The sequence below is a fragment of the Centrocercus urophasianus genome, unplaced genomic scaffold (assembly GCF_019232065.1).
Source record: "Centrocercus urophasianus isolate 14NV4802_14NV808 unplaced genomic scaffold, USGS_Curo_1.0 seq_28, whole genome shotgun sequence".
Taxonomy (NCBI): Eukaryota; Metazoa; Chordata; class Aves; order Galliformes; family Phasianidae; genus Centrocercus; species Centrocercus urophasianus.
The window spans coordinates 4,817,709-4,841,893 of NW_024884844.1; the positions used below are offsets into that span (position 1 = coordinate 4,817,709).

The 24,185-nt window shown below is 44.4% G+C and overlaps 1 protein-coding gene across 1 annotated transcript in view; it reads right to left on the reverse strand.

Annotated features, from left to right (window-relative positions):
* ADCY5 (adenylate cyclase 5) overlaps positions 1-21,371 on the reverse strand; it is a 190,245-nt gene extending 168,874 nt beyond the window's left edge. Inside the window, exon 1 of the mRNA XM_042827382.1 lies at positions 21,246-21,371. Coding sequence (XP_042683316.1) covers positions 21,246-21,278 — 33 coding nt within the window. The 5' untranslated portion in view covers positions 21,279-21,371. The remainder of the gene's footprint in view (positions 1-21,245) is intronic.
* Between the last annotated feature and the right edge of the window lie 2,814 nt (positions 21,372-24,185).

Here is a 24,185-nt window from a genome sequence, read left to right on the forward strand (position 1 = left end):
GGTTCCCTATACAGAGAAAAAAATGAGGACTAAATTCATCTGAGAATTCATCATCCTGAAAGGAACAGCATTCACTGACTAAATTCATTACCAAAGTGAAAATCTAAGAGGTGGAAATTTTGTTCACATGTGAGAGATCTGAGTGCCTTGGAAAACAAAGAAACATTCAGGAGAACACCAAGCTATGTGGTGTGATTGACAAGCCCGAAGTATGAGATGCCCTGCTGAAAAGGACCTGGATGTACTGGTGGATGGCAGCTGGACATGAGCCAGCAGTGTGCCCTTGCAGCCCAAAAGCCAACCGTGTCCTGGGCTGCATCAAAAGCAGTGCAGCCAGCAGGGCAAGGGAGGGGATCCTGCCCCTCTGCTCTGTGCTGTGAGAGCTCACCTGGAGCACTGCATCCAGAAACGGAGTCCTCAGTACAGGAGAGATGTGGAGCTGTTGGAGCATGTCCAGAGGAGGGCCACAGAAATGATCCCAGGGATGGAACACCTCACTATGAGGACAGGCTGAGAGCTGGGGATGTTCAGCCTGGAGAAGAGAAGGCTACAGGGAGAGCTGAGAGCGGCCTTTCAGTATCTAAAGAGGAGCCATAAGAAAGAAGAAGACAGACTCTTTAGAAGCATCTATTGTGATAGGATAAGGAGAAAAGGTTTTAAACAAAAGCAAGATAGATCGATATAGATAGGATATGAGATAAAAGTTGGGTTTGCTTGCTTGTTTCTTTTATGGTAATGGTAGTAAAACACTGGCACAGATTGCCCAGTCCCTGGAAACATTCATGGTCAGGCTGTACCAGGCTCTAAGCACCTGATTGAGCTGTAGGTGTCCCTGTTCACTGCAGGGCAGTTAGAATGGACCTTTAAAGGCAACCTAGTCCAACTCAAATGATTTTAGGGTTCTATGAAAACATGCTAAGTAAGGTAAATACAGGAAAGCACTAGATTAACTGGTGTGGCTAGCACTACAGATTCCACTAACTTAACATATTTTAGAAATCTTAATAAGGGAAGCTTATTAATACCAGCCACTAATACCTCTGGCAATTGAAACCAGAGATAAATGGACTATTTCCAGCTCTAGCGCTGACTGGAAGATTGAAAAAGTTTGAGTGCCAAGACAGCATCATTAAGACAGCAGCAGTATGAGTTATCCAGCTTTCCTGCTTTAATACCTTTCCATGTAGATTAGCAGGGACAGTGCTAGCTTGTCTTCCTGCTTGCCCCCAGAAAGTGGCATTTGTTTTTCTTTGCTTTGTAAACAGAGATTAAACTTTGCAACACATATCCTCTCAGTTTACATATTACCCAGTCGGTGAATGAATACACTGCACACAGGCTTACATATTCCAGGCTTAAAAGGTATCAGATCTCAGTCAAGTGAAAGATACCCCAAATTCCATATTTAAATAGCTAGTCAAATTTGGGGAAGAAAAACATTTTTTTTTTTCTCCTTTACCTCACTCAGTCATTCCCTTCTTTATCTTTAAACGTAGATTTGCTTTAATCTCTTTTCTGGTTCAGACATTAGTCTATTAAGCTTTTTCCCTACTTCATGAATGTCCCGCTTTCCCCCTCTATCAAGAAAGTCAGGGTCCACAGCTCTTAGGATCTCATTATGACCAGCTTGGTTTCATTACTGTCATGCTGTGTGATTTCTGCTAAAATGTTGCCCAAACCCACAAGCCATCAGAAGAGAAACAAAGTTTCAGCTGTAACTAATCTGGTTGGAACAACTACAGGAGGCAAAGTTGAAGCTTACTGCTATGTAAGCAATTGCAAAACATTCAGCCACCCAAAATTGCATATTGTATGGAACGTCAAGGCATCCTGCTGTCTCCTACTCTCCTTTGCATATTTCACCCCACCCTCTGTCTGGGATCTGAAGATTGTGGTGCACAGACAAAGTAAATTATGTGTTCATTGGGTTGGCCAAGGGGGGAGGGAAGGAAACCACACACCCACCGTGGCCTTCTGCCCCCATGTAGTGGTCCTGTCCCAGAGGTAAAACCCAGCCAACCAAATCTATCGGAAGCAGGAAAGCTTCACAGGTTTGGGGACAGTTTCAAAGCATGCAAAACCCACCAGACCTGTGCTCCAGAACGTGACCTGTGCCACAGCTGGGCAAAAACACAGAGGTCTCACCTATCAACTCATGAACTCATCAACTATGAACTCAGCCTGGTCAGCAACTCCAGGACCTTCCCAGGCTGACAGCACCTCGTAACCTCAGGGATGATTAGCAGGTGCAGCAAATGCTCACAATTTCAGTTTAGCTGCTATCACCTGCAGACTTGTCTGCTACACTGGAACAGCTTACACTCAGTGCTGATCCGATACGTCCAAATTTTTTATTACAGCTGTTTCCAATATACCTCATTTTGAGGTGCACAAAAAGCCATAAGGCAAAAGGAAGATTGCATGAAGAAGCAATGGGAACAATTTTAGCACGATAGCATGGCATTGTACATCATGGGTTCACAGAAATACCTCTAAATTACCTACAGAACCCTGTCCTCAAACTTCTTGAACAACAACAACAAAAAAACCAACAACAAAAAACAAAGCAGATGTAAGCACTGAGTGAAAAGGTGATCCATGCAGAAATATCTCCAATGACTCCATAGAAGCTTCTTCAAAAGTCATTTGATCACCAAAGCAGACTTTATTAGCAGATTGTCTCTGGGAACACCACTGTGCCGATAGCAAAACTGGGAGCCCCATCACAGTTGGGGAATCACAGGACAGGGCAATATGCCTATGCATAGACCTTTTATCACAGGGGCAGAGCTGCTCCTGACCTGCTCAATTTTCAACATTAAACTCCACAGAAACAACAGAAGCTTGATTACAAAGGTTGAGAAATATAACAATGGCTCCAGCATTCTTCACTGAGAACGGCTGAGATGGGAGCCCAGCTACACACAACTAAACACAGCTCAGCATCTTGCAGTGCTGTCATCTGTGCTACCTGGCATATCTTGTCCTCCGCCTGCATAAGCTCACAAAACTTCCTCTGAAACTGCTGCTACATCTCTCTGTGTTTGGTTGAAAATGACAAATTTGAAAGTTATGGGGAGGGAGGAAGGAAGAGAGAAAGACTGTACAAGCTTCATTTCCTTCAGCAGCGAGACCAAAAATAGCACAGAAGTATTCGTATTAAAATTATATACTTTAGATGTCCTCCAGCTCTGTAAGCTGATCTTGTGAATCCCAAGAGCATCTTTTAAAAATGCCTGAGAAAGCTGTGTTGTGTTGCATTTCTCTCATCATCTTGTTTCAAATATACTAATTAGAATGGAGACAATCAGAGCAAAATTAATTTACCCATCTGTATTTGTTGTCCATGCTTCCCCCAACTGCTGAAAAAAAATGACAAATATTAAGCCAGCATGTCAAAGAGCTATTTCTAGCTTGTCATAAAAGGTGTGAAGAAATACATGTCATTTGACTGGTTTCTTCTGTCACCACTGAAGTTATGGCTCTGAGGATCAAACTGTCAGAAAGGGTGACTGTCAGTAACTACAAATTGTTTCAGGCAGCCCGTGCCATGATGCTTACAACGGTTTAATTAAGGCACATTGTCCAGAGCAGCTGTAGATGAAAAGAAAACTCCAACTGTTTAATAAAACCAAGCAACTTGGAACCTCAAAGAAAAATAAAATAAAAAATTGAAAGTAAAAGACCAGATGTGCATCTGAAGTGCCTATTACAGTTATGTTTCTACATCTGTAAGGACAGTTTGTTTGATGTGCCCTTCTCACTCGATGGGAAGACCAATGGGTCAGCCATGTGCTGGTGTGGGGGCATAAAGCAGGGAAGGATGGACGAATTGCTCAGAAACCTCCAGGTTACCTCTTGCTTCCTGACAGAAAGCAGGTCTGCCTAGCCTCTGCTTCAAATCTCTACTTCTTTCCTTGGACAAAGTCAACAGAGATTCATCAGAGACCGCAACTGGTTGCGGTGGCTGCAATCCAACCCTATAGATGGAAATGCTCATTCCTGTGACAGGTTCTCAGAGGCTTGCTCTGTCACCACCAGCACCGACATGCTTCTACTTCTTCCTGGGGTTTTGTCATCTATACATTTAAAAGCTGTATCTCCTCTGCTAAACATCGAGTAGAAGCAGACCCAGGAAAAAAAAACATCTCCAAAACCTCACAAAAGGCATCTTTTCATTTGGCAGTAAATCCTTCATAACCTCACTACAATCTACAAGCATTTTCTCTCTCATGCTTGACCCCACATTAGGGAAACACAATCTTGATGCAGGGTGCTTCTGAGATTGTCATATGAAACAGCATCAAAAGCCAACCTACGAGATGCAGGACGTTATTATTATTACCAATGACATTATCATTCCTTTTACTGTTGTTACAGAAGAGAACTGGTTGGATGCCATTTGTCCTCCCAAAGCCATTTTGGCTGTTATTCATCTCTCTGTTATGTCCCAGCTGCTTGCACACTGTGCTATTATTTCTTTCAGAATTTTCCAGGAACTGAAGTGAAGCTTGATGGATCTACAATTCCCCAACACTTCACCCTGTTTCCAGCCCACCCCCTCTGCTATTTTTTCAAAAGACAAGCATTACGTTTGATGCTTTCCATTCCCCCAGTATTGCAATAACCACTCAAGCACAACCAGCACAGTTAGTAGAAACTTTCAGCTGCTTTTTAAGTGTCCCAGCAGCCCATTTCCTGACAGCAAATGGAGCTTGTAAGAAAATGGTGCCTACCAACACTGAGATGTGCAGTACCTCTGCACTGGTTCTAAACCCGAGGGCATGACAAACAGTTTTCTGGCAGTTTCATTGATCTCTTCTCTCATCACATGAGAGAGTCACCAAAGGTTTAAATGTAACACAGGGTCACGCACACGCTCCTGAAACAAAAACAACTGAAAAGTCAATAGCTTGGAATAAAAGCTCCGTTAACATCCAAACGCCATCTACTTCTACCACTCTCGTGAAAAGCACTGCAAATTCCCTAGCATGGATGAGTACATTTAAAACACAAGCCACCCTGTAAAAGGCACAACAGTGTTGCACAGCGGAATACGAGCCAAGAGCCACGTTGATATAAACCATCATCGTACTTTGAAATAAATATTTAACCGCTAAAAATCCCAGGTGAAATCCAAGCCTAACGAGTCCCACCGACAAAAGCAACACCTAAATGATCTGTGTTTGTAGACCACTTTATTTACTTTCTGTGACCACAGACTCCCTCAATATTCTTAGCACTTCCATTTAAGATGGATATGCACGTTTCGTATCTAACTTCAAATATTTAAAAGAACAAAATAAAACTTCTCAAACTGTTTGCACGGAGGTACTCGCAGAAATTTCACACCTAATCCTGCTGTCAGGAGAAAAGCAGTTTGCCAACTACAATATTTAGGAACTCCTCCTCCTCCAGCAGAGGAAGTTTAAAAATATTTATCTCAAAGAGTTCATGGAGTTCAGTGCATCCATTCCAGAGTTTGTCCTAAGTGGTAGAATTCAGAAAAGATGCAAACATGACTTGTTTGATACAGGAGTTCTGTTGGGCTCACCTCCAACACCTGAGGCTGACAAGAACCCAGCTGGATCCCCCGGCATCTTGAGGCACCCAAACAGCACCCTGAGTGTGAGGAGAAGTGCTGGGAACAAACTATTTGCACAAACAAGGAACTGCTTTGAAACATTTGCAAATAGTCACTGCAAGGGAGATTTGGAATTTTAAGAAACCTGACACTGCTCTGGCTCTTCGACAGCCTTGCTTTGGTGAGCTATGAAAAATACACCAAAAAAATGCAAGCCTGCAGCGAGTAGGTTTAAACTCCTTCCATCATTTCCTTGGAAGGAAGAGCTTCTCTTGAGTTCAGGAGCTGAAAAAGAGACAGTGACTTTCCATCTCAAGCCATTCCACAGGGCTACTATCTCCTTCTCCCTGACTATGCTTTGAAGAGCACATATTGGTGCCTGGTTCAGGAGGGATGCTGTGCTCTGGAACAACAGCCTAAGTGCACCTCTTAATTAGGTATTTAATAAAGCTGCACAAGCTTTTCAGCATGTAATTGCTTGTCTGCATCAGTCTGCAACTTACTTTGTACGAGGAGCCCTAATGCCTAAATCTGGGCTTCTGATTCCACTCTGGGGAGCAAACACGAACACTTAAGCAGCCAGGCCTTTCATTTTATTTAATTTATAGACATCAGAACAGCTTCCACCTTCTCATCATTCTTTTTCCCATCAGCATTTGGTACACAGAAATGTAACTGCATTAAAATATCTTGCTTTTGGGACAGATTCTGCTATTTAACAGAGAGCCTTCCATACATAACAGCTTATTATTCCAATATTTCCCCATTTATTTCACATATTTGGGGTTTAAATTGTTCTTATGACCATGGATAAGAATTGCAGGGAATAAAATACCACAACAAATGCATTTGTCAGTTATATCACAAAGGCAACAAGATGAACTAGATATTATCCAAAGCCTGTAAGTTCAAGCTGTATAGGCAGTATTTTGCTTCTCATTGAATTTGCTCCATTCTTCCAAAGAAGCCCTTATTAAATAGGTAGTTTTAGGTGAAGGCCCCAAAGGTCAACATATTTCGGCAGAGACTGTTATGGAAAGGAAAATTAAGGTAGACTTACATCCACGTGCAACCAGTAAGTATCAGAGCCAAATACAGGACTCTAAATTGGGAAATGGCACTTATGGCATTCAGCAGAGCTCCAAATTTCCATCTCCATTCCAGCATATCGCTCCTTCGGGAAAACTAACGAACCTCAGAAATAAGTGAAGAGTGGGAAATTTCAACAGGAAATATTCTGCTCTGCAGGGTAGCCCAATTTCCTGCAATGGCAATGGAAAGATTTCTGATGACTTCAAGAGAGGACTGAATCACATTTGCATAATGCATCAGCATAAGTCTGAAATAATTCCACTGCTGTTTACTAACTGAGCCCTCCAAGATGCATATTGGCTCAAGAGAGCAAGACCTCCAGCACTGCACATACACATGCCCTTTCTGCAGGGTTATCAGCTTCAGAGTTCTTTAACAAATAGTCCAACATCTGCCTATATGCCATACACTCAGGCCATTCACACAGAAACTTTTTTCTCTGATCCTTTTGATATATGTACCAAAAACTGCACTGATACCACCATGGGCTTCTGCCGTGAGCACTGATACGAGAAGGAAACACAGTACAGCATGCTCACATTGAGTGTAGGCTTTGCAACTTCTCTCACAATGTGAAGATAATCTGAAGAAGGAAATATTTAATGGAGAGGCCAAAAACGATAATTTTGGAGTAGAAACAGTCAAATCCAATGCAAAGCAAAAGCAAACTCGACACATAGAGAAAGATGCAACAGATTAAAAGAATATTTTTTGTTTACCTCAACATAAATATTTTTAAAGTCTCTTGTTTTTTTTTTAAACATTCAAACATTGCTCCATATCTGAAAGTACTGCTCTCCTGACACACTTTCATGTTTCACATGACTTGTGAAATCTAAACAAGTTAGTGAAAAGTAAACAGTTTTAATTGCAGCTTTCAAGCACATGTTTAGAGGTTCCCATTGACTCTCAGATATTAATTCATTAGTACAATGTAGCTGACTGAAAAATAGACGTCCTGGTATGCAGCAATTGATGCTAAAACTTTCTAAGTGCCTTTTTTAAGATGCCAACATTTTATGTTCTTTAAAATTCATTATTTTCTAAGCTAAACAAGCACCACTGCCAAAGTGCCAAAAGAGAAAATGGGATTCTTTTCCCAAGCATGGCACAACTCAACACTTCTCACTTCTAGAAAAATGTTTTACAACTTTCCTTCTCTTACAGATGGGGATCTCAATATAAACCCAACAACTTAATGACAGCCAGCAAGAGAACTAAGGTCTCCCACGGCCCTATCCCACTGCAAGCCACAGCTCCTCCTGGCAGGTATTAAGCCACAAGTATTCAAATAAAACCTCCAGAATCATCTCCAACAGACTGCACCTGCCTTCTAATGGCCTACAGGGGCAAATCTAGCAATGAAAAAACAGGGAGGCTATCAGGAAAACACACAGGGGCGATGAAAGACCATCAGAGAAAATTGATCACAAAAAAGTGATGTCTCCCAACCAGAGCCATCTGGTTACAGGGAAAAAGAGCTACAGGAAGCAACAACAAAACAGCAATGAGACACAGCAAAGGCACTCCCTCCTCCATGTATGCAGCAATACCTTGGCAAAGAGACAAGCTGAAAGAACCGACTGGTCTCTTAGAGGGAGGGACGGGAAAAACAGCAGAGAAACAAGGCAAAAAGCTAACTGAATCAAGAGAGCAAGTGGTGGCACTGCCATCAGGAGAACAAGATGGGATCTGCCACCATGGTACAGTCAGCGGTTGTTGGTTGAAGTTGGTCACCATGGCTCATTAAAGAGGAAGATACCCCAAGTGGCACTGGTTTTGCTGGGATTACCCCAGGGAATAGTTGGCCTTCTCTCTGGTCTGAGCTATGCTCTCACAAGGCTCATGGAGCCAAAGCCAGAACAAGTTTCCTTTTGATCCACTTGCACGTGCCTCCTGCTGATGAAAGAACACTCGTGTGGGCTTCATCAGGGGCCCATGTGCTAAGATGCCCACCGCAGTGGGATCTCCACGGAACCAGTCGAGAGGGCTGGGATACTTGGCAGGAGCAGGGGCACTCAGCCATCTAAGCAATGGCCTTTCTTTCCTAATTACACTTTTTTGCCAAGATGTAATTAGTTTGCCTGTTTTGTCCTCTGCTTGACAGACCGCTGATCTCACCATTGCACCCCGCGTGCTGACCCAGCAGGGCTCCGCTCCAGCCCTTCCTGGGATGCAGGTACATATGGGTATTTTATTCAAAGCTCTCATAGGCTAGATAGGCTTCACTGAATCAGCAAAACTATCTCTGTGACTTCCTACTTCTATAACTACTTTACGTTCAAGTATAAAGCCATCGAGCCCTTCCTCCCACACCAATACAAATCATTTTGGTGCAGCTATGCAGGGAATAGGAACCGTAAGTGCGCACTAAGATCATTATCCAAGACCCTCTGAAGTCAATGAACTACTAAGTGAAGCAGCCACTGCAACAATGCTCAAGTGCTTAACTATTAACTAGCAGAAATGAACCAAGTGTCTTAATGCAGGGTTGCTCTACGTCCAGATTAATATCAGAGCAAGCTGTTTCAGCACAGCAGTAAAAGCCAGCTACAAAAAGTAATTCAGTCTTTTGAGAATTTGTATTTAAGTATTTCCTTCAGGACATCTCCTGAAGCAAAGGGAATCCACCACCTTCCCACTGTCTGGGGTCACAGGTCACAACCACAGTTACAGAACTTATTTCCATGATGAATCAGGCATGTCAGCTTAACAGTGCTACAGGGTAAGAAGAGATTCTCACCGTGGACAGATTCACTCTGAGATGAGACACTGTGAGCTCTCAGCTGCACAGTCTTGCTCCAGCTAGAAAGCAGCAATTTGCTCCACCAGCAAAGTCCCGAAGGAGGGCTCACTTTTGGATGGATGTAGTAGATGCATGTGGTACCAGGGCAAAAGAGAGTGCAGACTCTCAAGCATCAGAACAAAAGGGATCACTCTCTAGAGAAGTATTTACGAAGAGAAAAACAGCACTTGCTTTTTTACACCCTGCAGAGGGATATGGAGTTTATAAATAGAGAAGCTTCAGAGATGCATCTAAAGCCATTGCATTTTGCAGGACTGATGCACTTCCAGTAAAAAATGCCCTCCCTAAATTCAGTAACTGATAGCACAGACATCCCAGGTGCCCATTGCTTACGGGTCTCTCCCCATGCACATCTTCAATTGCTGACTCCTTAGGGTTGCTCTAGTTTGACTCTCTTGCCTCAGAAAGACCAGAAACCCTGAAGTTTCACTAGAGCTCACTTTAGCCTTCTCCTCTGGCAGGCTTCTATTAAAAAAAAAAAAAAAAAAAAAAAAAAAAAAAAAAAAAAAAAACAGATCGATAAAAACAAGCCTAGCAGGCTTTTAAGAGTATGATTAGGAAAAAAAAAATACAATAAAAGAGAACTGTAATTCTAGCCTATACTGAGTCACAGATCTTCCATGGCAATGCTGTAGAGTCCCTGAAGCATATGATCACTGTGAAAGCCCTGATCCTGCACCCCAAAGCCCTGGACTGGAGAATCAGAGTGTGGTAGCTTCCCCTTTCACCACCGTGCATCTTCAGATGGCCCAACACACAGCAGAGATCTCACACGTCCGAAGAGATTTCCCCTCACTAGTTACTCCAAGGGAGACTGTCCCTGGGATTGGGGCTAGAAGCATTTCAGGTATCTCCATCACCTGCTGTCAACTGCTTATCCCATACTCCCAGCTGCTCCAGGTAAGTCCACCATCCACTGGGACTGGCCTGCACCATGCCAAATCTGAAAAGCACATTTATCTTTGTTACCTTGCCAGTTCTCGAGGTCACACATTATTAATACAGATAAAAAAAGTGAGGAGAAAAATAGACACCGTGCCCAGCCTCGCCTGCAAAACAAAGGTACTGTGCCCAAAACCAGCCTTTGCTGGAATTTCCATGCTGCAGGCGTGTGCCGATCTGGGGATGTTTGATTATCCCACACTTAGGAGTTTTAAAGCTTGAGGGAGCCAGTGTTAAACCCGGTTGCTACCAGTTTCTCCTGTGGCTGCTCTTATAGGAACATGCCTACAGAAAAGTAAGCCTGACCCTTTTGGAAGGTTTAAAAGAGATACCAAGCAGTTTGAGTGAAACAGGGCTGGTCTGGGGAACAGGGCAGGGCGAGAAGGCACAGGTTTGTGTTTGCACTTTCGACTCTCTGTGCAGGAGCCGTACTGATCACTGCACACATTTGGAAAGCTTCTCTCTTCTGGGTCCTTGTTTCTCCTTGAAGGGGAATCCCAGCTCTCTAACTAAACCTTCCCACCTGCTGGCAGGCTGCTCCTCACCAGAGGGCACACATTTTCCAGGATACATAATTTCCCAGATAATCCTGATAGTGGTAACTGCCTGCCTTGGGTGTGGGTAGATCTCTTCCAGCTCCCAGAACAGTACACCGTGGCTATACAGCAAGATAGGAAAAGGGGGATATAAATACACGTGGTGACAGCTTGTACCCTGAGATGGGATTGGGCTGGGACACAACCGTAGCAGGTCGCAGAGCGCAAGCAGCCAGCCCAGCACATGCCAGCACCCAAAGCTGACTCCTCCGCCCTGACATCAGCCCACACAACCCTGCAGAAGCACAGCTGGGCCTTGTCCGTGCTGCTGCTCCAGCCCTGCTCCAGCAGTGCAGGCACTGTGATCTTTGTGCTCCAAAAGCCTCGTGCTGCAGTCACCCTGGACTTCCCACCTGGCAAAGCCCTGCCATCCACTTCTCCTAGCACTGAGATGCAAAAGGAAAATGGACTTTTCCATAAGGCCATCTGAACAGAGCGATGTGAGCCCATCGTCTGAGTTAACTTTAGATTTCCAGTGGAAGAGCTGCTGGCAGCCTGCCCAGATTCCTTGGCCTGCTGCCTGCCAAGTCCTCAGAGACTATTTTTATCATTATTTATTTATTACATTTAACTATCTTGGGGCTGGACCGCAGACAGGCGGAATCTGAAAACGCAGACGCTCAACGGAAAGCTAACTGGGAGGTAGGGGAAGGTTAATTATAATATCAGGACCTGTCCCATTGAAGAGTGAAAAAAAAAAAAAAAAAAAAAAAAAAAAACTTTAAGAGAGTTTGTGGCTTAACAGGCTGAAATTCTTGCCATTCTTTTAGGCACCACATTGCCTACAAAGAAGAGGTGCAGGCTCACCTGGCAGGTACACGTGCCGTTCCCATACAGCCTGGCAGAGTGGGCAGCAGTTTGTGAATTCGGAGAAAGGGCAGGGACTGGAGAGAGTGAGAAAATGATGTCCAGTGAGCAGTCAGCCCATTGCAGCAGTGTGCAGCAGGAGAGACCGCTTATGAGAAGCCAGCAGCAACTGGCTGCTGCTACCAGGCAGTGTTGCCTGCTGGAACCCTCCACAAAAAAGGCACTTTGCAGCTTTTGGGGAGCAGCCCGAGCCCAACAAATCATACAACATAGGCTGCTTGTAACTAGGAGCTTGGTCTGGTTTCTGCTACTAGATACCCAGTGTTCTGCTAGTGCCTTACAGGTCTGCCTCACAGACCTGAGGGTAATTCCTTTCAGTCCTTCCCAACCTGAGCTGGAATCAAGCCAGAGCGGCCATATATTCCATTAAAAAGCCCAAACCATTCTCTGCTATTTAGAGAATGCAAAGCCAGCTAAGCCACAAACAAAATGGATCATTCCAAAACACATTTCCAGATGGATCACGATGAATGAAAGTCAGAACACCTACAAAGAGATTTCCATCTTCAAAAGGAACCCGTGATCTCCATGAAAAACAGGCCTGGGAACAGGAAACTATGGCAAATGAGACTAATTCTTTCTATAACAGAAATACTTCACACTCAAACGAATGCTTCCCACCCACAGACCGTAAAGCATTTTTATAAAAGCAAGCACTACTCTGGTTTCACACAGAACAGCAGAAGCAAGGCATGTAAACCAGTTGTCCGGGGTCACGCAATACAATATGGTATTGTCAGCTCTTTGACCTTGCTTTTCCAGTGCTTACCTTGCCCCGTTGTGCTGCCTGGACAATGTGTTGATAGACAACAGGCTTTCTACTCCAGCAGAGCCCTGTAAATTACAGACACCAGCCTGCCCACATCATGCTTGGGTTTAACTGAATCAGGAGCTGGTAGCTGCTGCTAGCACAACACTGATGCAGGAAATCTCCTCTTATTCACACAATAGCAGCAGGAACCTTGCAAGCATGACACAGCACACAGCCAGGAGCATGACACAGAAAGCAAGGACTCACTGCTGCTGTAGGGGACAGCAGCTCTCACGGTCACAGCATGGGTCACAGCAGTTGGTGTGGTTCATACGTATGTACTCTTGGTTTCAGAGGGATTTCTGGGTGCAGAAGGACCTGCAGGTATAACGATGCCTCAGCACACTCTGAAATTCACGTGGATTATCTGTCAAATTCGAGGGTTCTCCCTTTTGTGCACACAAGACAACAACCTGTGCCTTAATAGAGTTCCAGGCCCGTCTAAAGCACAACCCAAACAACCCTGGTGCTATTGGTACAGCCTATACACCAGAATCCCACTGAATGAAACTTTGTAGCCCAAGCTGCATGGCCTATCAAACATTAAACACAGCATCTTCCTTTTTCCCATTTGGAAGAACACTTTAGTTAGCAATGAGATGTGCACCATTTCTAAATGTAAATATAGCAGGGCAGGAAAACAAAAAGGAGTGTTTGACTGCTAATGAATCACCCTTGTTGAAAGTTTCCTCTGGGGCACGTTGCCATCTGAGTCACTGAGCTCTGCATGCTTTTTAGGTCAGCTTTCTCTCGGCTTTATTCACCTGACGTACATCTCTCCAGCTTGTAAGGATATACACCTCTACTCAGCATGCTCTTGTAATGCTATACAGAGTCAGCTGGGCAGTGGATGAATGTGCAGCTATATTTTAGGCTTAGTGCAATAGCAGCGCCAGAAAAATTCTCTAAAACAACATTTTTTCATCAAGGCTAACCTTGAGACAGTCAGAACAGGATCTGTCTACCACTCCTCATCTTCAGAAGAACGTTGCTAAACATTAACTCGCTGCTCCTCATATCACACGTGGCGTGGTCTCTATAAACATGCATTAATTTCCTCATTGGTTTAACAAAGATGAGATTGATAAATTAAAATGAGTTGCTAAAGACAAGGGATTAAAGACACACATCGTGACTTGGGGCCCTGGGCTCCCAGCCCTGTGACCCGGCCATTCTGCTAACAGCGGATGTGCTGACTGCTTTCTCCTCTTTTCCTCCAGTGACGTCTGGGTCAGGGCCTGTTGGCTGGATGCATTAAACCAGAAATAATCCTTTCAAGATCTGTGCTCTGGCCAGTCTCACCCATGCTGAACTCGACCCACAATTTCACCCACACAAGCACAAATCAACCTGCTACATGTACTGCCTTCCCCTGCACTGTTTACAAGCATCCTCCTCTCCCTTCCCTAGGTAATTTCACATCCTGCCAGTTCCCAGATTTAGGTGTCAACATGCCAAAAAAATACTTATGCTGCCACAGCAAATGCTGTGCCAGGCTACGCAGACTGGAAGATTTATCTTCTGTTGAGGAGAAATCCATCTGGTACAGTGTATCTGTTATCAGTGCTTCCTCCAGCTAACCCCCTTGAGCTCCCTGTGTCAATGAACAAAGATTTCACACCCCTTCAGTCCTCAGCACCTCTCTATTTCCCTCCATCAAGCTCTGGCAGTCTATATCTTCCTTTTCCTTTTGGAAAAAGCCCAAATAGGTAAAACACGCCTTCAATAAAAGCATAAGAAAGCTGTGTCAAGCCTACTCTATGCAACAGTGCAAGACCTCCAGTTCTAGGATATGCTGAAACATAAGACCCCAGCCCCTCTGAAAACCACTTCTTCATTTAACAGTTGACCTATGCCACCAAGCAAAGGGCACAGAAAGAAGACAGACTCAGCAACATGCACTGCTTTGCCTGACAAAGATCTGATGAACAGACCCTGTAGAACATCCTTCAAAAAGAAAATGAAGTGCATCCATCCAGCTGTAGAGCCTGATCCATGCAAACCATCCCGTAGGACAACATGACACAGCAGCCTCTTCCATCCATGTCTCTGTCAGATGCCAGCCATCACCATGCTGTGGGAAGTTTGTGACCCACAGAGTTAGCTTTGCCAATTCCAAAAGCTAAGAGCCTGGAAGGGGTGGTGATGGTGGCAACGCAGAGGCAGGGCATGCGAGCCTGCCAGCAGTTTGTGTTAGATGGATGCTGACCTTCCAAAAGTAAAGCTTGCTCACAAAGTCTGCATTGTTTACAGTTACAGAGCAGATGGTTCCTTTAAAACAGAAAAGCTCATGAACAAAACAGGAGGCAGACCTACCAGCGAGCTCTTTGGTAAAAGTTTCCTACAATTTTTCTATTGTGAGTCCCAGCTGAGTGCTGTTTGTTATGGAGAAGCTGCACATGAAATAGAGAAAAACACGTGCATGCCAGAAAACTTCTGTAAAGCGTTATTCCCAATACAAGATGCAAGGCAAGACATTCGAAGTCTCATCTTCAGAATCTGCCTCTGCTTCTTCCAGCCCTCGGCCCTCTCTTCCCTGCAGCCTCATTCAGAGAATTGTGAGCGGCCTGCTGCCATATATCCAGTGCCAAGGCAGCAGCAGACCTTGGGCATACTCGGTACATTTTGGTACCCCACTTCTTTGCCACAGCCTAAGCTCTATCCTTCACTGCATCCTACCGATTACCAATTCAGCCAGCTCACAATATTTTGCTCAGCAGGCACCAGATAACACTTCACAATTCATTTTAATTGCAAGTTATTTGTAATGTTTTCTTTGTTCAAGAGAGAGAAAAAAAATTAAAAAGTGGTTGGTCTGGCCTCCATTATAATGAAAGCAATCCTTGCTTTCAAAGGAACAGGGACAAATTTACACCGAAAAAAAACCAACCCAAAACCTCAAGTGATGTCTCATAGCTGCCTCTCTTCATCTCTGTGCTCCATCCCACTGTTTATTCCCAGCCTGCTGATCCCATCACTCCCCTCCAGCCCACAAGACCCTCCCATCCTTGCCTGCTCTCACTGCACACATGCTCTCTGCTTTCAGTCTGACCTCCCCAAGTCCTGCAGACCAACTCCACCAATCCCACAGAATATCCCAGCTTTTCCTGGCCAACAACAGTGCTGGGAGAATCCTCACTGCTCTACCACACTAATTTCTACTGCTGGTCATATCACCAATCAGCCTGCTGCAGCTCTCTCAGGCAGCTTATGCCTAATCAAGTGTTGCTAACTCCAGAAGTTTGGCAGAACAGTGGTAAATACAGGAACCCCAAAGCTTACTTTTATTCTGTAAAAGTGACTTGAGGCAAGACAAGGCTGTTGCACCACTTAGTCAAAAAAAAAAATGCATTTTAGGATGTTTTTAGATGCCTACATTTAGAAGACCCACTTGGGAGCATACACCTAACTCCAATATTGGATGCCTGAGGCGTTCTCATGTGAAGTGCTTACGCTCTGCCTACGAGGGCTTTTGGGTACTGCTGGGTAGGTTAACCGACCCAAAATGAACCCTTCTTCAGACCATGCCCCCTTCCTAGATATTAAGACTGGAAAGGCAAGGTGTTCCATAGGTTCACTGTGACAAGCATTAGATGCTTCACATATATGAAAACCTATATTCACTTGTCCTCACAATGATTCAGATGCTCATCCATGAGGACCAGGTCAATGCTCGTCACGTACCTCGAGCACCCCTGCTTTCAGAGGAGTTCTGCAAACCTCAGCAAAGCCTCAAATCAGACACACAGTCATGAAACAGGGATGAAATACAACCTCCCAAACTCAAAGCAATGAAACAAACTCTAATGAACACAGTTGTTCAAACAGAATTTCTCTGATCCATGCACTTTTCCCTTCTGGGCAAGTTACACTGATCTGGAAAAAAAAAAAAAAAAAAAAAAAAAAAAAAAAAGGCTAATTTTCCTTAAACCATCAACGTTTAACAAATTCCAAGTGCAAGCACTGATCTCAAGCTAGTGTAGCCCAACAAAGCCCCATCACCATTTTCTATAGCAACTTCATAAAACCATTTAAGTCAGAAGTTAACATACAGCTGTGCATGCCACAACTCCAGAAGCTCTGCGAACAAGAACCAGTTTAGGTCCCAGTTATGGAAAGAGGTGCCAGCCCAGCTTCCTTGGCTGCTGCTGACAATGCTTTATTGTTCCTCTATAATGCTGTTTTGTTTAGGGCCCTCTTTGGAAATTCCATGACGACACGCATGCAAAGTGCCAGGGTGGATGCATGTGCTCCTGCAGCATTGTTTTCACTGCTGTTAATATTCCACCCCCAAGACCTCCTAAACGACGGTCTGTTTCATATGTTCACCACTTCATAGAGCAGGGACGTGCAGTCCTGCCTCCATACAGTTTCTGTCTGCCAGTTCCCTTTCCTCACAAAAGTTGCCAGAAGCCCTGGCAGCTGCTTGTCAGGATTTTGGAGCCTGCACTGAAGGCATACCCTTGTGAACTCCTCAACCTTTAATCACCATGACCAGTGATGCTGATGGCACAAAATCACAGCTTGATGCATGCTTCTATTTGAGAAACTGCCAGCAAAAAAAATGGTGTAAATTCTCAGGACAAAATTGTTAGGAAACACCTGCATACTAACACTAGCTAAATAAAAACCTCCCTACTTCCTCAGCAAAACAGCACTTCATCCACACTACCTAGAAAGCACCAGCCTGCTTGTTGCGCTGTGCAAGCAAATTCTGCTTAGAACAAGGGAAAAACTAGCCTACAGTTGAGCTGTCTCCAAGATCAGTGGAGCACAAGAGAATGCTCCCAAGTACCAACATTTGCCCTGAGCCATCTGCAGGGGAGAAGTCCTCTAAGGTAATTTTTCTCTTGAAAGGAAGCAGTGCTGAACTTCTTGCCTACCACATCCATTCAGAGTAAAGCTGGTTACTCCATACTCCTGCCCAGAGCAATCATGCCCCATCACAAAAATCACCTCAAAGACATTTCCACCTCAAAAGCGTTTCATAAATTACCAGCTTCCTACTAACAGGCATACAAAGGGTCACTGCGCAGACAGTGCATGTCAGGCACTCAAAAAACAAACCTGGTGGTCCACGTTGTAAGGTGCTCTGCTGCAATAAGGGAAGCCATACAAATTGGTCCACCAACAAAACAGATTAACGCACTCCTCCTGCACCTTCCACACCCCCCTCCTCCTGTCAGTGTCTCCAGAGATCTCTCCTGGTGTTTTAACCCCTAGCTTTTTCTCTAGCTGGGAGTCCTCTGCTGCACATCTGCTTTCCAATACCTTTCCCATCCGCTTGTTTTAAAAATCCTTTGGAACAGTGAATGTTCCAGTTTAGACATGAATGATGCACCTCTTTACATAAGGAGTTCATACGCACTCTGACAATACTGCAGAATACATGCACTCCAGACAGTCACATATGGTCATGCTGTGTACCACAGGTAACGTAAGGTCCTCGTCAACACAGCATCTCAATGAATAAGAGAAGAATGGATCTGCAGCTTCCCACATGCGTGCCTGCCTGCCAGGCGATGCCACTTCCAGTTCATCAGAAATCACCCCAACGTTCTGCAGAGAACAGGTCAGAAATGGAGAAAGATAAAGCACAGCATGGAGAGACAGTGCTGGAGAAACTTCAGCATGCTGTGCAAGTCATGGCCTGATTTTCTAGAAGTGTGCAGTGTTTCTCTGCAGCGCAGGTAGAAGAAACAGGCAGGTGGGCCAGGCTGGGCAGCAGAAGAAAGAGGCAGATGCCAAGGTAAGCCTGAAGCAAATTAAGTATCAGAACGCAGCAGGTTCCTTTGAGACTGCCTGGTTGCTCTGTTGGCAGAGGAAAGCAAGCCATTAAAGAGGCAGAATACACCAGTGTTGACTTCATTTGCAGCACTAATTGCCATGCACGTGCACTAATTGCCCTCACATGAAGTGTAAGGGAGTAGGCACTACCTCTAATCCCATGCAGTAGGTGAGGCTTCCAAAATAATACTTGTTGGGTCACGCTCTCAACCACACTCTCCACTTGTACCAAAGCAAAATGGAGGGAACTGGGGCAGTGCCCTGTTTTTAATAAAACTACCCGTTACAATTTACTGAGAGACTGGAGAGGGACCTTTCAATCTATTGATTGTTGGAGACATTTGGGACAAACAAACAAAGCCTGAAGCTTCTTACTGGGGTAAGAGAAATGACAGACACTGAAACACTGCTGTCCCTTTGGAGGACAGGGCAGTGGAGATCTAACCAGCAGCTGTAGGTACCTCTCACAGCTTGCTCTCCTCTTGTTATTTGATTGCTGCCAGGGCTCCTCCTAGTCACCAGCACAGGTAAAGTGCTCCAGAAAAAGCCAGCAGTATGAGCACCAAGCCACACTGCCCAGTGCCCTCTCTGTGGCTGCTCACATCAGTGAGGAGGTGAGAGCAAAGGCACATGAGAGATGGGAGGCTGTAGCAGGTGGAAAGGCCAGGCATGGCTATTCTCTTGTTATTTTAAGGGTTCTCTGGAAATAGAGGGTTTACGTTCTTCCCTCCTAGCAGAATCTGAAAGCAGCGTATGTCCTCATCAGGATGTTGTCCTTAGCTACATCTGTGTTTGCTCCTGTCTCCTTGACACTGTTTTCTCACAAGATGATGCCCAGCTGCCACTTCAGGTGCGCATGTGCACCTCCCAGACTGTTTTGATCCAAGTAAGCAGAGGAAACCAACTTCTGCTGAGCTGGGCTGACACCAGGGTGAAGGAAAAACACATCAGTTACCGAATGGGACAGTCTCCTTGGCACATACTGCTCCTGAAGGACAAGCAACCAAAATTCTGCAAACCCAAAACCCTACCATGTGGGTGGAGAAGAGGAAAACACACCTCACACCAATAAGCTGTGACAGAATTTCTTCTCAATGTGTTTGGTTTTGTTTTCTAGGGATTTGTAGAGGAGTCAGGCTGGGCAGAGGGACTGGAAGCATAGCAAACATCTCCTGGGGTACCCCTCTGTAAGGTGTGCACTGCTGTAGGACAGGTGCCTTTCACAGAAAGGTGAAGGCTGCAAATCAGTCTCTCTTGTTCTGCACCAGCTGCCCCTTCAAACAGAAAGGCCCTGAGGGGAGTCAGCAAGAGCGGAAAAGGTATTTTTGGTGTTTGGTTGAACACATTTAGATTCCATTCATTTCTTGTGGTTCTAAATACAAACTAAACGAGGCAAGGAGGATTGAGGTATGGTTTGGACAGAGGTACAATTCCTATTAGATCTGTGTGCAACAGGGAATAAAAGGGTGAAACAGGCAGCCTGGCCACTAAGGTTAAGTGTCAGGGAGCTGCTCCTGCCCAGGCTTCTGAGATGTAGCTCTGTGTCTGACAGATGAGCTCCTCTCTTGACTGTCCCTCTCACAGACAACCCAGCCTATGCCAAGGGCAAGCACATAGCACAGTGGATGATAGTGCCTGTTTTAATAGTGCACTGCCCATATATGCAGCTTCCTACATTAATAATATAAATGCTCCTATCTCACACAAGCTACAGTCTTACCTTGCAGATACTACGGTAAACATTTCTCTGCTCAGAAAAGTTCATCAACAAAGACTGAAGATTATTTAAAACCTGTGTGCACACTTCTCTAAACAAGCATGACTTTATATTTAGTTTGCATTCCCTCTGGAAATGAATTAAATTAACTGGGTCCATTAGCATCTGCAGTAGTAAAATAAGGTGATTTCAGCTGTGGACAACAGCTTCTATATAGTGTTGAGTTGGATTTTTTTTTTTTTGTGGCTTACCTAATCCACCTGTGATTACTTTTCCTGGACATCATTATTTAGTCATGACACAAAAGTTTTGTCCACAGCCAGACATTCATTATCTACATTCGTTAAGAAGGAAAAATAAATTGCAGTCTCCAAACTTAATCTAAAAAGAAATGAAAATATTTTCAGGATATACTTTAAGTATTTGTTCACAGACATTTTGAGAGTGGTTGCAAAAAATACGCGCTTTTAAGAGCCCATGGAGCAGCTCTGAAGCGCTAACAGGTCAGGAATGAAGCAAACCAAGGGCACCTATCCCAGCAGCTGAGGGAAGTCACCCATGAAATGAGCTTAATGCCAAGCTTATTGATGATCCCCTTATTCAAGCCAGCTGTGCCAGGTGCTGTACAAACATACTGCTGGCCTCCAGAGGCATCCTTCGACCACAACACTTCCAGTTTTGTAGCTTTCAAAAGTTGTCAGTGTATCTATCAGAGCAGTGGGAGGATGCTTGCTCCAGCACATTAACGTGACTGAGAAGATAACAAGCCTGAGTTCTACACACACAATTTTTTTCTGGCCCGCCACCAGCCTTGAAAATGTCTCAGCTATGGTAGTAAAACCCACATACGCACAGCAGCTACCTCATGGTGCTAGCATGTTCTGTCAAAGACACAGGATAGAAATGGAGCAGAGAAAATGCTGTGTTCAACAACAGTTACAAAGGTAAGAATGCAATTACTGAGTATGAAATCTGGGCCCGATGTCAGAGCCCCTTCACAAACTAACACAACTGTGTTTTATGCTTTAAGTAGACGATGTTACCTTAGGTAGGAAAATATCCCCAGCACATTCCATCACAGGGCGTTATAAACCTGTCTCTCAGACGTGGCGGAAGCACGGGTTCGGTTCACCACCAGGTCAGAGATCAATGCCAATTCCTTTTTCAGCTGACAAACACCATCCATTCAGCATTTCAGCTTGTTTTACCTGCCACGAGCAGAAGCCATCACTAAGTGCAAGGGAACGGTTCACTGAACTGTGTCAGCAACCTCAGCACTCCTCCTGGCCTTACGATCCAGCACACTCTCTGCAGAACAGCTCTTCCCACACTGGTAACCTCCCTCTGGGTTTAACGGTTCTAAAGACTGCAGTTACCCTTAACGAGCTAGAATGACATTGTAATTACAGTGCCCCACTACAGTGCATAGCATCTTCCTTTGCTGGTACCATGCAGCATTGCTGCATTTCTTCTACAAGATTAAAGGTAACGGCTTGCCTAAAAAAAAAAAAAAAAAAAAAGAAATCCCATTCAGTCTAAAGCATCTTCATTAATTATGTTTTCCTTGGTCCATCCACTCATGTGACTCGTTCCTATACATTAAGGAAGAATACAGACAAAACTGCTTTTGGGTACCTCCCAGCAAATGGAAAGAATTCATCACTCAGCAGGCATGTCTGAGTGCTGTCATCTGTGGGCTGACTGGCAAACTACTGTTTTTAGAAATACTGATTTGAATAGTCCCTCACCACAGCGCTAGCTCTAAGAATTCTGTTTCCAGAGCCTGAGGTACACAGGGATCAGTGGTTGTAACATTTAGTCTATGGAAAGGAATAAAGGGAAGGAGTTGTGGCTTTTTTGAAGGGGAAAACGCAGCCAGGGAAGAACCATCTGCATTAGAAATACTTTATGACAGATTCTTGCAAGCAATGTCACAGTCTTTTCTTTTGACTATGAAGTAAGACAGAATATCTTATACGAGCTGCAAACATTTTTAAGTAATAAACAATTTGCTTAAGCTGCTGCTTTGAGAGATCAATTTCTAATATCTGGGAGGGGGGAGGGAGGGTACAGAACCAACAACTTTTTTCATTTATATTCCTCCCCTGTTGCATCAGCACAGTCCTTTGTTTACTGTCTACAAAGATGCATTCTGATACTAGTGGAATGTGTATGTTATATTTATATGTTAAATACGTATGTTAAAATAGCAGCTTTAATCCCCAGCTCAACTCCCCAAAAGCAAAGTTTCCCAGGAAGAGAGAGAACAATAGCAAAGCACTGCAATACCATAAAGTCCCAATTCACAGAAAGAACTTCTATGGGTATTCCACAGGTGTGCAAAACCTTTCATGAAAAGAAGAGAAAGTTCCATATTTCACCTGAAAACTCATCAAACTGCAGAAGAACCAGATTAGCTAAAGGGATCCAACCAACCATGCCATTCTTCTGCCCGCCAGCAATGAGGCTGGCAAGACTCATCAACATCATAAAGCATCAAGCACAGATTTTCTTGGGAGTGGTCCAGCTGCAGGTGCTAAAAAGCATTTTGACTCTTGTCTTGGCCTAACAGCTATTTTATGTGTGATCCTAAGTGATAGAAACCTCAAGCTTTTCCACGATAAAGTGAGAACATCCTGGAGTTCAGGAGACAAATATTAAAATTCTTGTCTCTTTCTCACACCCCCTCACAACTAGATTATCTTTTTTAATATCTTTGGGGTTGTGTTTTTTCATTCGCATGGCATTTCCCCTTGGGTTTTTACCTAGCCTAAGGACTTCATAATAATGGATCCATTTAAACTTCTGGCAGCAGCAGGATACATCTTGGGTGAAGAGAAAAAAGATTTTTCTTAAAGTATCATCAATTAAAAAACAAAAAGAAGAAAGAGCATCCCCTGGATGCAAGATATCAGTAGCCAAGATCACTAGGCTAGACTTCAGAAGGAGTACAGGCACTAACACTGGCTGCATCCCACATCAAAACCCAGGACTCAGAGGAGATGAAAAAAGTCACTCAGTTACACAGGAACTCCACCCACTTCCCAGAAGCTGTGAATTTTTGCATTCCTCACACACACACACACACACACACACACACGTGCGCGAGCATTGTCACTATTCTACCCCTCTGGGCCCTGAAACAGCCACGCAGTACTGAAGCGTTTGTGAGGCTGGGGGAAGGTTGCTGAGCTCCAGCTCCTCCTGCACTGCATTTTTGGGCACATAATGCCTGTGCAAGGTGCCAGGTAAATGCTCTAGTATGAAGCAGATGGGAAGACAAAGCTTGCCCAAGGGGAGCAGAACTTGGAGCCCTGTCCTCCACCTCCCCAAACAAAAGCGGGTATTTTTTCTGAACTGCACCCACCTGCACAGGGGGGGGGGGGGAAAGAAAAGAAAAAGAAAACATAAGAAAAAAAAAAAGAGGAGAGGGATTTCTCAAAGCAGAGGTTCTCAGAAGCCACTCACAGCTACAGGGTGGACTGCTTTACCGCAAACATGGAAGTTGCTGTCGGAATAATTGCAATTGTTACCTCTCGGTGTTTCAGCTGCTGCTGGAGGTTTTTTTCTCATTGCATCTCGTGCCAGGACAGAAGGAAAGGTCTTTTAGTTTGGTAAGAAGATGGGAGTAATACCCATTAACAAAATGAAAAGACAAAAGCAGCTATTCCCAAAAGACCGTAGCTGTTCCCACTACTGAAATGCCCCAAAAGTTAGCAATTGTTTCTATTTTCTTACGAGATTCAGAGGGAGCTGTGGTGCATGACTGAAAGATTAGCTAATCAAACACAAGTTGAATGCATTGAAATAGCCTGGTGCCCAAAGTTCACACTGCAGCTGGGCAGAGTCCCAGCCAGCAGCACGGCCAGCAGCGGTGAACATGCAGCAAAAGAGCATTTTGGGAGTGCTTGCAGCCAGTCTGGGTTTGGGAAGGCACAGCCAGTTCCAGTGAGTCGTTAGCACGAGACTCATCAGCATTTTGT